We start from the raw sequence: 15,175 nt of genomic DNA on the forward strand, positions 1-15,175 counted from the left end.
AAGCTTGGCTGAAATACAAATCAATTAGCGGGTGTCAGGTGATATAAGAGAAAAAAAGGAAGTGGGAAATAAAAATATAACACATACAAAAGGTGTGGGGGCATCGATGAAAAAAGAAAGAAAATATCAATTGAAAACAAGCAACTTAATTATCAGAAATAGGAAAACTACATCATCTCAATGGTGAAGTATTGGTTATGTGATGTATTGGTGAAGTATTGGTTACCAGAAATAGTACTATTGTTGGTTATGTGACCTTTCGTAACCAATGAAACAAACAATAATTACTCACAAGTCACCAGTATTGGTCTTATGAGCATTTTTTCAATTAAATTTTCTAATTATGATGCATGCGAAGACAAAAGGTTGCTTTATTGACACACTTTAATCATTATTATCCATATTTGCAAGGAAAAGGGTATATAAAAATCCAAGTTCAAGTCATGCGTACAGCTGATGCATTTGATTTATTACAATATATACAAACATTTCTTCAAATAGGTATAAATAAAGGGGAGTGCTATTTTAAGGGTAATAATTAATTTTTTGAGAGCTGAGAGAAATATTTTCTATTAATTCCAGTTTTATCCTTAGTTTAATTAAGAAATGAAATGGACCTTTACTCTCTCTCTCCTCTCTCTCCAGCTAAGTTAAGAATCATAGTTAACAAAAGAAGTTGGTTCTAGGAAATCTTATTTCTTTCGTATTAACTAAAACTTTTTTATGAATATATCTAAATTTTATCCAATTCATAACATCAACTCGATTCATAATAAGTTAATTATTGGTTTTACCAGTACAAAAATGAGATGAAATAACTAGAAAGTTGTAGATACTACTCAAGGAACCGGTTACATACTAGTACTATTAATTAGAAAAGGCTACGTGTGAAATAACAAGGTTCTGAAACTCGGAATCGGAATCAGAATCGGATTTTTGACCGCCAAGTCAGAATCGGATGAATCGGCCGGAATCGGAAGAATCGGATCGGTAACTCGGGTTTTTTTGGCAAGACCTTTGTTTTGTAGCCAAAAAATAGGAAAAAATTGATAAAAATAATTTGTAAAAAAATATGTTAATTAAGACAATATTACACTCACATAATTTACTAATTATATAATGTATTACAAACATTACAAATAGAACACACTTTTATTGCCAGAAGCTATGCCGAGCTGGCTCGATCATCTCATTATCCTCTGTATTAAAATATGAATGGGGATATTGTTGTACAGAGCCAAAAAATGAAGACATTAATGTAGTGTCAAATGAAGAATTATTAGTATCCTCATATCCAACATATAGATTGTATGTGCTAGAAAATTCTGGATTACTACTTGAATTGTAGTCTGGTTGTACTCCATACGTAGATGAGCTTGAATTATATCCCCCACTAAACTCTGAGGTCCCATACATGCCATCATAAGAATTAATATTTCGATGCCTTGCTGTTAGTTCATTGACATCTCTATATCGTCTTCCTGTATGTTCACTCTCTGAGGTTGGGCCCTATGGTTGTTCCCTTCGCTGGTGGATTGGTTCAGAATCTGGATTTTGAGTTTCCAGATTTGTAATAGGGACACCATCACTACCACCACTGTCACTCTTTGAATTGTTATTATTGCCCTCATCATCAGAGACATCATCTAGCCACTCGTTGTCTTCTCTGATATTAAAATAATGATTAGAATTAATAAACTAGTTGTTTCACAAGTTTTAATGTATAAAAATAAATTCCATTACCTGATCCAAGTTTGAAGCGGATCATCTTCATGAAATATTTGATCAAGATCAATTATCTGGTTCGAATCATGATCATATGTTCGTCTCAGTTGTCTTTCTCTTAGGCGCATGTTGTAGTGGCAAAACACAAGATGCATAAGCCGGTTCATTTTCAAACGATTTCTTGTTTTTGTATGGATCAAAGCGAATGTGGACCAATTTCACTCACAATGTGAGGAAGAGACCGTTTGGCTTAAAATTCGAATGGCAATAGGTGCTAAATTTAGACATTCTTCTCGTCCATAGATATTCCACCATTCAGCCGGAGGGCACTATTTTGCTGCTGTTAACATTTTCTCGGTAGAAAATGTTCCTAATCTTCTACGATACCGTTCAGCCTGCAAATAAATTTATTCTCATAATATATAAATATTAGAGAATAATAATAGTGAATATTCCATATCAATAAAGTTTGGACAATAATAATTTGCCTCTCTTTCTGCGCTAATTTGTTTGGCCAAATCAGGTTGTAATCTTTCAATGACATTTCTAAGGCCTCTCAATACTTCACTGTCGTTTTGAACTGGTTGTGAGAATTGAAATCGCGGATTGAGAAAATATCCTGAAAAGTTAATGATATTACATAAGTATTAATAAAAAAATATAAAATAGCTTGCTATTTTAAATAAATATTTTACCTGCTGCATGTATATCTCGGTGAAGTGTTCTTTCCCATCTTTTATCAATTATTTTCCACCATTGTTTGTTGCGTCTTGCACCGAGACTCTTTTTGATTTGCTCTTTCGCACGATCCATTGCTTCATATAAAAAACCCATTTCGGCTTTATCGTCGCAATCAACCATTCGTAACACTTTAACTAGTGGCTCAAAGAGTTGAATTGTCTTGGCAACAGAAATCCAATATCTTTCATTAAGCAAAAGATCTGTCACATTTTCAGCACCTTCTTTGTCCTTATTTGTTTTCAACTTTCGAACTTGTTCAATCCAGTTTGACTTTAGACCCATTTGTACAAGTGCATCCTTAAATGTGTATATGCTCTGTAAAGTAATGAAATTTGTTGCAAAGCGTGTGATACCGGGCCTGAGCAACTCCCGATTGTTGGTAGCTTCATGCATCAAGTTAAGAGCCCACTGATGATTATATATAAAATTTGTAAAATTTTGTGCTTTTTGAACAACATTTTTTATTTCATCAGTGTTACCAATATCTTCTAACATGAGATCAATACAGTGGGCGGCACATGGTGTCCAAAATATGTGATTGTAATGATCCATGAGAAGGCTTCCTGCTTTCTTAAAATTGGCACCATTGTTGGACACCACTTGGACAACACGAGTGGCACCAACTTTTTCAATCACTTCTTCAATCAAACCGCAAATGTAATTTGCACTTTTGTAATGATCTGTCGCATCAACAGATTTCAAAAATACCGTTCCTTCGGTACAATAAACCAAAAAATTAATAATATTTCTTTTATTATTAGTGCTCCATCCATCACACATTATGGTACAACCAAAATCATCCCAGTGGCTATGAAAGTTTTTTATGTGGTTTTCAATTTCACTAACCTCCATTGGTAGATATTTATTATAAATCTCATGTGAATTTGGTGCACGGATACCAGTTCCACATGCCTGTGTTGCTTCAATGGTCTTTTTAAAGTAGACACTATCTGCAACATGTGCAGGGATACCATCATGGACAAAGAACTTTGTCCACGCTCGACCTAAATATTGTTTTGCATCTTTTATACCCCTTAGAACAACATTAGAAATTTTGGGTTGTCGATTTGTTTGTTTTGAGTATAAATAATTATCGACTCTAGGTTGCCTATCAGACGGCCCGATCCCTACGTTCAACAGTCTCTTATTACGACCAAACCCTTCAGGCGCACGCATAGAAGTAGAGCGCCCTAACTCCGCTCTAGAAGAGCCTTCGCCCCCTCTACGTTGAAATTGTTCAACCCTTTGGGACTCTCTACTTTCTCTTAGAGCCCTATAAAGTTCGGGATCCGAGACATCCTCATCCGAAAATTCTTCTGGGACTCTTGTCACCTCATCTGCTATTAATTCTTCTCGTGTCCTTGTTTTTTGTTTATCTAGTTTTTTTTCCTCGAACATGTTGATTAAATTGAGCTTGAATTTCTTTTGGAACTTGAGTACATACCGCAACATTACCCTTTATCCCACCTAAATATTCTTTTCCTCTATGAATTCCACCTGACATGATCCTATGACACCATTTACACTTTACCTTTTTTTTATTAGCATCAACTGCGTCAAAGTGTTCCCAACCAACATCTTCTACTCTACATGTCGATTTGCCTCTATTAGCCATATCTAAATGAGGTAACAAGATATTATAAATTAATTATTATGTCTATGATCATAGTGTCGAATAAAATTATGGAGAACAAAATTAGTAATTAACTTAGGTTTGTATACTAAAATTTAACTAAAAAAAATATAATAAATTATATTATATTAAAATTTAACTAAAAAAAAAGTTGTTATTCGAGATATGAGAAAAATAAACATCACCCGTTACTTCGAGGAAGAGATAAATTGCACAAATAATCAATCCAATAATTCACAAAACATTATAAATAAATATATTAGGCATCTGTCACCATATATCTTGGACAATTATGAGCACATTTTAAAAGAAAAAAAATATGAGTCAGATTTCTAATTTACAAATACAAGTTGCACATTTTTTAGGAAAATTAATACTAAGAAAGGGCAGTAGATGAGAAAAATTAATACTAAGAAAAATTTGAGTACCTGAATTAGCACCTGAAGCGAAAAAAAAATGAGCTAAGTGTGCAAAGTGTACAACGGGTGGAATGACAATTGATTCTTGGCCTTTTCCAATTAATAAAGAGTAATCTTTAACTTTAGTCTAATCAATTTCGCTGTAGAGTCACAAGAAAATTGTAGAATGACAATTTTTAATCTTTAACTTTAGTCTAATCAATTTCGTTGTAGAGTCACAATAAAACCAATCAACAGAATCAATTCATCTTTAATTTGGGGTAAAACAAAAAAAGAGTAAAAATGTAAAATGTAGAGGGGCCATCTGTAAATTTTCATTTCTCTTCCCTTCCGACATTTCATCTCTCCCAGCATCTCTCCCATTCTCTTCTCTTCTCCTCAGCATGGAGCACAGAGCCCTGCGCATATCAGCTCCCCCATCGCAACTCTCTCTTCTCTTCTCCTCAGCAGTCAACATTGAGCCCTGCGCATCACAGCCGACCGATCTCTTCTCTTCTCTTCTCCTCAGCACAACTCAGCCTACGATAATCGGACAAAACTCGCACAGGTTAGTGAGAATCGGGCAAAATCGGGTAAAACTCGGCTGACTCGGCCGAAAAAATCGGAAAACTCAGCTGACTCGGCACTGTTCATCCGAGCTTTGCCGAAAAACTCGCACGGGCGCGAGAATCAGGTAAAACTCGGCCCGGACACCGCCGATTCTGAGTCGACTCGGCCGAGTCAACTCGAAATCGGCCGATTTTCGGAACCATGTGAAATAATACATTTCATCACTGCTACAAATTATAAAAATAAAAGTTTAAATAGAAGTACATTGTTTTCTAGGAAGAATGCTATTCAACACCTTGCTTTCTTACATTATTATCATTTCACAATAAATAAACATAATGCTAGGTGAAATGATAATAGTGTAAACCTGTCAAAAGTAATAGGATTTATGTATACTCTATTGTAATTCAATATGAACAATGTGGGCATGTGCCGAGAGGTATATATGTCTAATACTCTAATGGCTGCAAGCAATACCTGTGTGGTGGTCTGAATATCTTGTATATATATATCGGTACCTATACATTCTGGATGGCATGCACAATTTACCATAGACATAATCAGTACTACCTCCTAGACATGATTAGCTTAAGTTTCAACTTTCCCAGGTTTGTTGGTGGTAAGGTAACAGTTTGTACCAGCTGAACCAACATGATATTGTAATGAGATTAGACAAAAAAAAATGATGAATAATATCTATTGATTAGAATTTCTGTTGATGTAATACTTTGTAAGCCCCATGAATGTTTCTCTTTCTTTTTTTATTGTCAAAAGTTTTGTATTTCTTTGTAATACTAGTAGAAAACTTGACCTGTTCAAAAGCATTATTCATAGAAAACAATGTACTTTTTTTATATACTTTTTTTATAATTTGTGGCAGTGATGAAACGGATTATTTCATTATGTAGCCTTTTCTGATTAATGGTACTGCTCTGTAACCAGTTTCTTGAGTGGTATCTTCAATTTTAAATTTATGAATCGAGTTGATGTTATGAATAGGATAAAATTTAAATTTATATTATTCATAAAAAACATTTAGTTAATACGAATGAAAGAAGATTTCTTCGGACCCACTTCTTTTGGTAACTATGATTCTTAATTAAGTTGGAGAGAGAGAGAGTAATGACCCACTCTATTTCTTAATTAAGCTAAGGGTAAAACTGGAATTAATGGAATATATTTTCTCTCAGCTCTCAAAAAATTAATTATTTCCCTATGAATAGCACGCCCCATAAATAAAATATAGTTATCATATTTACAGTAAATGGCCAGTGGGCCACCACACTTGATAGTAATGTTTTTGGAATAATTGAAATAAAAGGGTTGTAATTTTCTTCCTATAAAAACCATCCATGCATCTTCTCTAAAGCTCACTAAACCAAATTTTTGGAATAACTACTGCTCTAACAGTCTCCTCGGAGGAAAAACAACCCAACAAAATATTGAGCAATATTGCTTTCGGTTTATTTTTAATTTTCAAGCACCATGCTTTTGAGTAGTATTTTCTCGTTATGGCCTATAGCCGCCAGTCTAGTGCTATGCTGTTTTTTCTCCATCCCCTGTGGGGCCAAGGTTCATCACCGTACCTTTATTGTAAGTGATTTCTCTGCTATCACATTTCACAATGTCTGATAAAATTGTTATTTCTTATATTTAAATTCACGAGTTATAGTTTGAATATTCAAGAAATAAAATAAAATTTTCAAAGGAAATATAGGACTTGAAAAATATAACTTACTATAATTGAGATCGAGATTTTGCAATAGGCATTTTTTTTTTCTGAAAGGGCAATCCAACTCATGAGCTCAACACGTGAATACTGGAGTGGAGAGTAGATATTTTATATAGGCTTCAACTTAAGACTTTAAAATACATTGTGGGACTAATTTGAAAACCGGACCGGAGCTCATGATTGGCGGCCAATTAAGACAGGAATTCGGAGTAAATTGGGAGGAGCCAATAACTTGTGGAGAATTCTTTCCGAATTCTATCCACCTTTATTCCTTAAGGGGGCGTTGTTTCTAAATTATATAGAAAATTTTAAAGTTACAATTAGCATCTCAGAAATTTGTGTTTATTAACTTTTATTTATTTAAGATTGATATATAGCCCCGGACAGTAATTTTTTTTTTCACATATTTAAATTTGGTTAATTAAAATTTGTATCTTAAAGTTCATATATATGACTCAATTATTCGACATTTATTCATTTCATATTTGCAGGTTATCTGCTATGTCCCGTATTTGTTTAAGACGGATTTTTTTTTTGACAAAGAAAAAAGGGTCTAGCCCTTGTTTCATTAATCATTTTGGAGTTACAAAAGATATGTAACTAAGTAAGAAAAGCAATTCTTCTCAAAACATTTGAGCATAAAGCAAATGAAAAGAAACTAAAGAAAACATAATAAAATAGAAAAAAAATCAAAATTTAAGTACGCATAGTAAGTAAAATAAGCTAATTCATTCTTGTTGAGCTCCTGTTAATGAACTATATCTCCATTGTGCTTCGACTTGTTGGGCTAGTTGTAGTAAATTGCAGTATTCTTCTCTAAAAGAATTTGACATATGTTTACTATCTGTGTCTTTATTCATATCTGCACATTGAAAGACAGATACAAATTTGGAATTAGCATTATCCTCTCCGAATTCGCTTCGTTTTCACCCTTTGATCAAGGCACTATACTTGCATAAAGGAATGAGTCAGGTTATGGTACTTGCAAAGTACTATTGATGTAATATTTTTGTTTGTAAAGCAATCGATATGAACCGCTTAATATAAGACTAACACGCGCCAACTAGCGCCAGCTGTAAATGAACTACTGGCCTTCTAGAAGGTGGTCCTTTGACTAGGTAGTTGGAGGATTTAACCAGAGATTGAATATGGGGGACAGTTGTCAGGTTCCTATAATAGCTGAAATTTTTTGTTCTTCATAAATGTTGAGAAAAATTACAAATCATATTGTTCATAAATAATATGGTAACAAAGTGATTTTATTCACGTAGTTCAGTGGTATAAATATTTTTTTATTTGATAAAAGTACAATACAATCCATACATACACAAATAAATTAGAACCCGATTGATAATTATATAAATATAAAAAGCTGTGTATGGAACCAATTTAAGGATTAATCAAGTAATTTCTAATCTTTGCTCTTGTTCTATATTGCAGTGACGCCATTCTATATTGTCTTTCTTATTTTCATCATCTCTCTAACTTAATACTGCATTTCATTCCGAATTCACAATCGCTACATCTCTGACCATCACAAGATCAACATGGGTCAGACGAGTTGTTGGAAAAAATTCGCTCAGGCGAGAAACTTCCTAGAAACCAATTAAACAATTAAACAATATAATACATAATACAATGAAACAATATAATAGACTCAAGCCCTTCCGAAAGGAAACAATGTGAACTTAAATAGTGGAAAAAATGGTCAAATCTTATATAAATTCTCGGTTTTTTCCTTGGAACAGATTCAAGAAGCTACCTACACCCGGCTCTGCAATAACACAAAGAACATTCTAACCGTCAACGGATTATATCCGGGACCCACTATCTCCGCTCGCAAAGGAGACATAGTCTATGTCAAGGTCATCAATAGAGGGAACAAGAACATCACCATCCACTGGTACTATACACACATAATACATACATAAAAAATATGTTATTTGCACTATTAATTAAGGAATTATTTCAAGCCATGCAAGAGTAATATATATTCATCTAATTTCTATAGGCATGGCGTAAACCAGCCAAGGGACCCATGGTCAGATGGACCGGAATACATTACTCAGTGCCCTATCCAACCAAGAGCCAACTACACACAACGGATCCAATTAATGGAAGAAGAAGGCACACTGTGGTGGCACGCACATAGTGAATTTGATCGTGCTACTGTTCACGGTGCTATTGTTATTTACCCGAAGCTCCGAACCACCTTCCCCTTCCGCAAACCCCATAAAGAATTCACATTGATTCTAGGAGAGTGGTGGAACCAAAACATAACAGATATATACCAAACTGCAGTTAAGTATGGCAATCAATTTGAACTATCTGATGCCAACACCATCAATGGACAGCCTGGTGACTTCATGCCATGCTCATCAAATGGTAAATTATTGTTCCTTGTACAAGAAGTTGTTAATGCTAAATAAGAAGAAAATTCTCTTTGATAATGTTTATTACTACTCTATCAATTTTAACAAAATTAGCAACCAAATTTATTATTTTTTTTCAAATATAGTGTGGTCTAATTACATATATTTTTCATTTTTTTTTTTTTGCAGACACTTTTAAGGTGCAAGTCGAACAAGGAAAAATGTACCTCCTCCGTGTAATAAATGCAGCCATGGAAAATGCCTTCTTTTTTGCAGTTTCCGGCCACAATGTAACGGTGGTTGGAACCGACGCCAGCTATACGAAGCCTTACGTGAATGAATTTATCATGATCACCCCGGGCCAAACGATGGACCTCCTCTTATGGGCCAATCAATTCCAAAAGTCATCTTCTCCCTTCCGTTATTACATCATCGCGGCTCTATACTTTGATGGAAGTTCAGCAGCCTCTAGAGATGCCAATATGACTGTAGCTATTCTAGAATACAAAACTAATCATTCTGCGCCATCAATAAGACCGGTTTTCACCTCCTTACCAAAACACAATGACACTAATGCATCAGCTGCGTTCACTAGTGGTCTTCGCTCACTGGCCAACTCAGATAACCAAGCTGTCCTAACCCAAACTGTCAATGTCAAAATGTATATCACGTTATCTGCGAATGAACAATTATGCCCTAATAGCTCATGTGCTGGCCCAAATGGTACTAGGTTTGCTACTAGTATGAACAATGCTAGTTTCCAAAACCCGAAAATTGATGTGCTAGATGCATATTATAATTCTATTGCTGGTGTGTACACCACTGACTTCCCAGACCAACCACCGCTCTTCTTCAATTTTACTGATGCACAATATCAAGAGAATGCAAAATTTGTTGATAAATCGACAAAAGTGAAAGTGCTCGAGTATAACACGACCGTGGAGATTGTGTTTCAGGGCACTAACATAGCAGACGGACAGGTTACCCATCCAATACACTTGCATGGCCACAGCTTCTATGTCATCGGAAGAGGAACCGGCAACTTCGACAACACAACAGATCCTCTGAGTTACAACTTGATCGATCCACCACATCAGAGCACTTTGGGTGTGCCAAAGAACGGTTGGGCAACTATCCGCTTTAGGGCATCTAATCCGGGTGAGTTTATTCATTTTCCTTTTTTCTTTTAAATATCAAATTTATTGAATCTTTGTATTGATTTAATTCTGACAATCAAAGGTGTTACTCAACTACAATGAGAACGACCTGTTTAGCAATATTTGACTAGATAGTTGATCCAGACTAATCATGTAGCTTGGCAAAATTAATCAAATAGTAGATTAGTTATTGTTGCAAATTGTTGTTTTGACTGCTTTCCAGACACTAATCCTCAATATATTTTGGTTTCGCAATTAAATTAGGAGTTTGGTACATGCATTGTCACTATGAAACACACACAATCTGGGGAATGAATGTTGTGTTTATAACAAAGAATGGTAATAGTACAGAGGCAAAAATGCTGCCACCCCCTGCCGACAAGCCTCCTTGCTGATTTAATTTACTCAAGCATTGTATTACTTTTTTTTTTTTCCAAAGGTGAGTTTACCCTGGTTAAATTGTTGTATATTAACAAATACTTCAGAAATATCTTTTCCTCGTTAAAATTATGGTTGGATTTTAATTTGTTATACATTTGTAAATGGATAAACAGATGAATAATGATAATATATGAATAAGACAGCAGAATATAAGCTGAATTGGAGAACAGGGAGTCGCAAAATTAAAAGGTGGTGATAAGAGTTATCCCATAAAACTAAATCATAAAATTAAATAGAGTTTATTGTTACTTGGGCTTCTTTTACTTGTACTCCCAATTGATGAATGGTTGTGTACCAACAAACATATATGCATTGATGAATTGTTTCTAGGCCTAAGATGGTGCATAAGTAATTGGGCTCAGATAAAGAATTATCTTATGGAAGAAATATCAGAGTGATAAAATGGGACAAAGTTTGACTTCATATGGCGCACCAGTCATATATTTTTTATTATTTAATTTGTCTTTAATAGTCCTGCAAAACCTTCGGAATTGATCTGAGCGTACCAAAAAATTCTCAATTTAGAATTCAAAAAAATATATATGTTTCTTCGTACACAACGAGTGAGGTACTGAATTAATTGTCGTCACAAACTAACAAATTAGAAGATTAAATAGAAACTTTATAAATTTAAAATGAGTTTTAATATAAAGGCCATTATATTAGGCCTCTGATTGGAATATACATACGTTTTTATAATGAGTTTTTAAAATTTAGAAAGAAAAAAATAATAATTTCACTAATTTTACAAAATATGCATAAATTTTTCGAAAAGTCCCTAATCAAATCCTTTACAAGAAGAAGCAAGCTTAGTGTTATCAAAACCGACCAAATACTCTGCAGTCCTGACTCGTATTTTCTATTCAACTCTCCGTTTCAGCAAACTAGATGGGTTTGTTGTCGTGTGCAGAATTGGGAAACAACAGCTGGCCATGAATCACAAGATTAGGAAATATATTATTTTGTTGAAGATTTTATTTCATTATATTTTTTCTGTTATTTCTTTCTATTTGGCAGATAAGACAAATTAGGAAATAATCTCAATTAGCTTTGTTTCTGTTTTTATAAACAATTCCCGTGTATTATATGGCTGTTCTTGAAGAGAACATTGTATCAGAAAAATTAAGACAATCAATAAAGAAAGGGAGGGAGGTTTGGGGAGTCTGGTGTTTTTTATGATATTTTTACATGGTATCAGATCGAGCAGTGATTATACCAATAGATCAAACAGAGTACTGTCATGAATGAAGCTGACGAAAGCGTGACAGGATCAGGAGATCAAAGTGGGACCAATGCATTCCTTGAGAAACTGGCACAACTCCTCACAGCCAAGAATCAGGTAGTACCAACTCCACAATTTGAAGGGTCTGCTGCACCGATCACGATCAAACTCGATGGAACTAATTTCGGGTTGTGGTCGCAAGTAGTAGAGATGTTTGTACTCAGCAAAGACAAGTTGGGGCACTTGAACGGCGATCGGTCACAACCACCTGGAGGCAATCCGGCACACCACAAGTGGAAGATCGATGATTCGATTGTAAAAGGTTGGATTATCAATTCTCTAGCACCAAATCTAATCGGAAATTTTATTCGTTTTTCAACAGCAAAAGAAGTGTGGGACGCCATTGCTACCACATTTTTTGATGGCAATGATGCATCACAAGTTTACGACTTGAAGAAAAGGGTATCCCGGCTGAAACAATCGGGTGGGCAAGTTGAAGAATACTACAATTCATTGCAAGCTCTATGGCGGGAGATAGATTTTCGACGGCCAAATCCAATGAAGTGCAAGGAGGACATCGAGAAATACAATCAGGTGGTGCAGGAGGATCGTGTCTACACCTTTCTCGATGGACTTAATGACAGACTTGATGGGGTGCGGGCGGATGTGCTTCAAATGACTCCCTTGCCGACGGTAGAGCAAGCCTATGCTCGAGTACGGCGAGAAGATGTGAGGCAATCTGTGATGTTGGGTAAGGGTCAAATTGTGCCGGATTCTATGGCAATGATCTCAAAAATTTCTGCACCACATGAGGTAAAAAATTCCAGCTCTTATAATCTGAATTCCAGCACTAAGTTTAGTTCAAATGGGAACCGAAACCAGACTCAACCTGCCATGGGTATTGGGTGTACTCATTGTGGAAATCCCAAACATACAAAAGACACTTGCTTCAAGCTTCACGGCTATCCAGAATGGTGGAAAGAGCTAAAGAAAAAGAGGCAAGAATCGGAAAAAGCAAGGGCTGCTGTGGCTGTTTCTGAAAATTACTGCGTATTTCCATCGGGTGAGTCAGATGTGAAAACTGAACCAGCAGGTATGGCAATTTTGTCGTATGACTTTCATAAGCATAAATCTAGTACTTGGGTAATAGATTTGGGGGGCCACAGACCATATGACATTTTCTGACCAAGATGTAGTAGGAAAGGGAAAACCTAGAAGGGATACAATTTTTAATGCAAGTGGAGGTAAATGCGTTGTTACAGGTGCGGGAGATGTGAATGTCTCTCCGTCTCTAACATTGTCCAATACTCTCGTGGTTCCCGCTCTGTCTACTAAACTGATCTCCGTGGGACAACTGGCAGAAGATCTAAATTGTATAGTACTTATGTATCCACATTTTTGCATTTTTCAGGATATTCTGACGAAGGAGATAATTGGGCGTGGTACTAAAAGAGGAAGGCTGTATCACTTGGATGATTGGAAGGATGGGAGCATGAATCTAACAAAGAGCATATCTACAAACCGTGAAGAAAAAATTTGGAGATGGCATAGAAGGTTGGGACACCCATCATTTGGGTATATGCGAAAACTTATGCCAAATTTCTTTTCGGATTTAGATGTATCTGTGTTTGAATGTGAAACATGTATTAAGGCTAAAAGTCATCGTGTGTCATACCCTATTAGTACTAGTCGGAATAATTCTTTATTTGACTTAGTTCATTCTGATGTGTGGGGGTCATCCCCGATAAACTCAATCCTTGGTTATAAATGGTTTGTTTTGTTCATTGATGACTGTACTCACATGACTTGGATTTATTTGATGAAAGGGAAAGATGAGGTGGCAAATATCTTTAAGGGATTTTATAATATGGTAGAAAAACAATTTGGTAAGGGAATTAAATATTTAAGAAGCGATAATGGTGGAGAATTTATTAATAATAACTTAAAGGATTTCTTCATGTGTAAAGGGATTATTCATGAGACTTCATGTGTGGGAACTCCGCAACAAAATGGGGTTGCGGAAAGGAAAAATAGACACATACTTGAGGTTGCTAGATCCTTATTATTTGAGTATAATATGCCGAAAGTTTATTGGGATTGTGCTATAACAACTGCCATCTACCTAATTAATAGAATGCCCTCCAAAATAATAAACTTTGAAACCCCTCTTAAAAAGTTGTTCACCTTCGTGACTATCCCTTCAATCCTTAACCTTCCTCCAAAAATCTTTGGATGCGTTGCATATGTTCACATACCAAAGAACCAACGAACCAAAATTGAACCGTGTGCCATGAGGTGCGTTTTTGTAGGGTATGGGGCGCATCAAAAGGGATACAGATGCTACAATCCGACTACTAAAAGAATGTTTGTAACCATGGATGTAACATTTGTGGAAACCGAAAGATATTTTCAAGAACCTCGGTATCCTTCTCAGGGGGAGAACATGGTAGAGAAGGAACCATGGTCGTGGTTACAAGTTGCACAATCTCCTGAAATTACAGAAAACGAAGCTGCTGAAAACAGGGCAGAAAACAGGGGTGGAAACAGCCCAGTTCGGGCTGAAAACAGGGCAGAAAACAGGGGCGAAAACAGTCTAGTTCGGGCTGAAAACAGGGCAGAAAACAGGGGCGAAAACAGCCCAGTTCTGGCTGAAAACAGGGCAGAAAACAGGGGCGAAAACAGTCCAGTTCTGGCTGAAAACAGGGCAGAAAACAGGGGCGAAAACAGCCCAATTCGAGCTGAAAATAGGAGTGAATCTGGTCCAGTTCGGGCTGTAGAAGACAGGGAAAGTGAGGACCCTAACCAGGTCAATAATCGTGAACCTTCATCTCAACCCGAATTGAGGGTATGGATAGATCTAAATGAAGAACTCTGGGACATAGTGATACAGCCAGAAGATGTACCACAAGATCCAATTACTCCTGAGGAATATCCTGAGGTAAGTTCTCTAGACTCTGGATTTATTTTGCCCCAAAGAAATAACCGTGGAAAGCCACCAAAACGGTATGTTCCAGAGGATGGAACAAGTAAAGAAGTACAATACCCAATTGCCAAATATGTGACAACCAAACAGTTACCAGAAAAAATCAAGAATTTCACAGACGAAATGTTATCCATTGAAATCCCAACAAATGTAAATGAGGCCCGTAGAGACCAAAGATGGGTGAAAGCCATGGAACTAGAA

General features: G+C 35.8%; 2 protein-coding genes and 1 pseudogene across 2 annotated transcripts; 2 read left to right on the forward strand and 1 right to left on the reverse strand.

Annotated features, from left to right (window-relative positions):
* Positions 1–1,509: 1,509 nt before the first annotated feature.
* On the reverse strand, positions 1,510–3,918 carry LOC144564433 (uncharacterized; annotated as a pseudogene).
* A 2,585-nt stretch (positions 3,919–6,503) lies between these two features.
* LOC144564657 (putative laccase-9) lies at positions 6,504–10,754 on the forward strand. The gene is made up of 5 exons (XM_078314263.1): positions 6,504–6,660; positions 8,548–8,702; positions 8,811–9,184; positions 9,361–10,329; positions 10,593–10,754. Exons 1-5 carry the CDS (start codon positions 6,553–6,555, stop codon positions 10,721–10,723), a joined length of 1,737 nt encoding a protein of 578 aa, XP_078170389.1. The 5' UTR covers positions 6,504–6,552; the 3' UTR covers positions 10,724–10,754.
* A 1,255-nt stretch (positions 10,755–12,009) lies between these two features.
* On the forward strand, positions 12,010–13,743 carry LOC144564434 (uncharacterized). The gene is made up of 2 exons (XM_078314032.1): positions 12,010–13,084; positions 13,403–13,743. The coding sequence occupies exons 1-2, from the start codon at positions 12,010–12,012 to the stop codon at positions 13,438–13,440; spliced, it is 1,113 nt and encodes a 370-aa protein (XP_078170158.1). The 3' UTR covers positions 13,441–13,743.
* Positions 13,744–15,175: the final 1,432 nt, after the last annotated feature.

The sequence above is a fragment of the Carex rostrata genome, chromosome 13 (genome assembly GCF_964058835.1).
Source record: "Carex rostrata chromosome 13, lpCarRost1.2, whole genome shotgun sequence".
Classification (NCBI taxonomy): Eukaryota; Viridiplantae; Streptophyta; class Magnoliopsida; order Poales; family Cyperaceae; genus Carex; species Carex rostrata.

Coding starts and splice junctions, on each gene's coding strand:
- LOC144564657 (XM_078314263.1), top strand. CDS start 6,553: ATGCTTTTGAGTAGTATTTTCTCGTTATGGCCTATAGCCGCCAGTCTA. Junction 6,661..8,547: donor TTCATCACCGTACCTTTATT/GTAAGTGATTTC, acceptor TCCTTGGAACAG/ATTCAAGAAGCTACCTACAC. Junction 9,185..9,360: donor CATGCCATGCTCATCAAATG/GTAAATTATTGT, acceptor TTTTTTTTGCAG/ACACTTTTAAGGTGCAAGTC.
- LOC144564434 (XM_078314032.1), top strand. CDS start 12,010: ATGAATGAAGCTGACGAAAGCGTGACAGGATCAGGAGATCAAAGTGGG. Junction 13,085..13,402: donor TGTGAAAACTGAACCAGCAG/GTATGGCAATTT, acceptor TGCATTTTTCAG/GATATTCTGACGAAGGAGAT.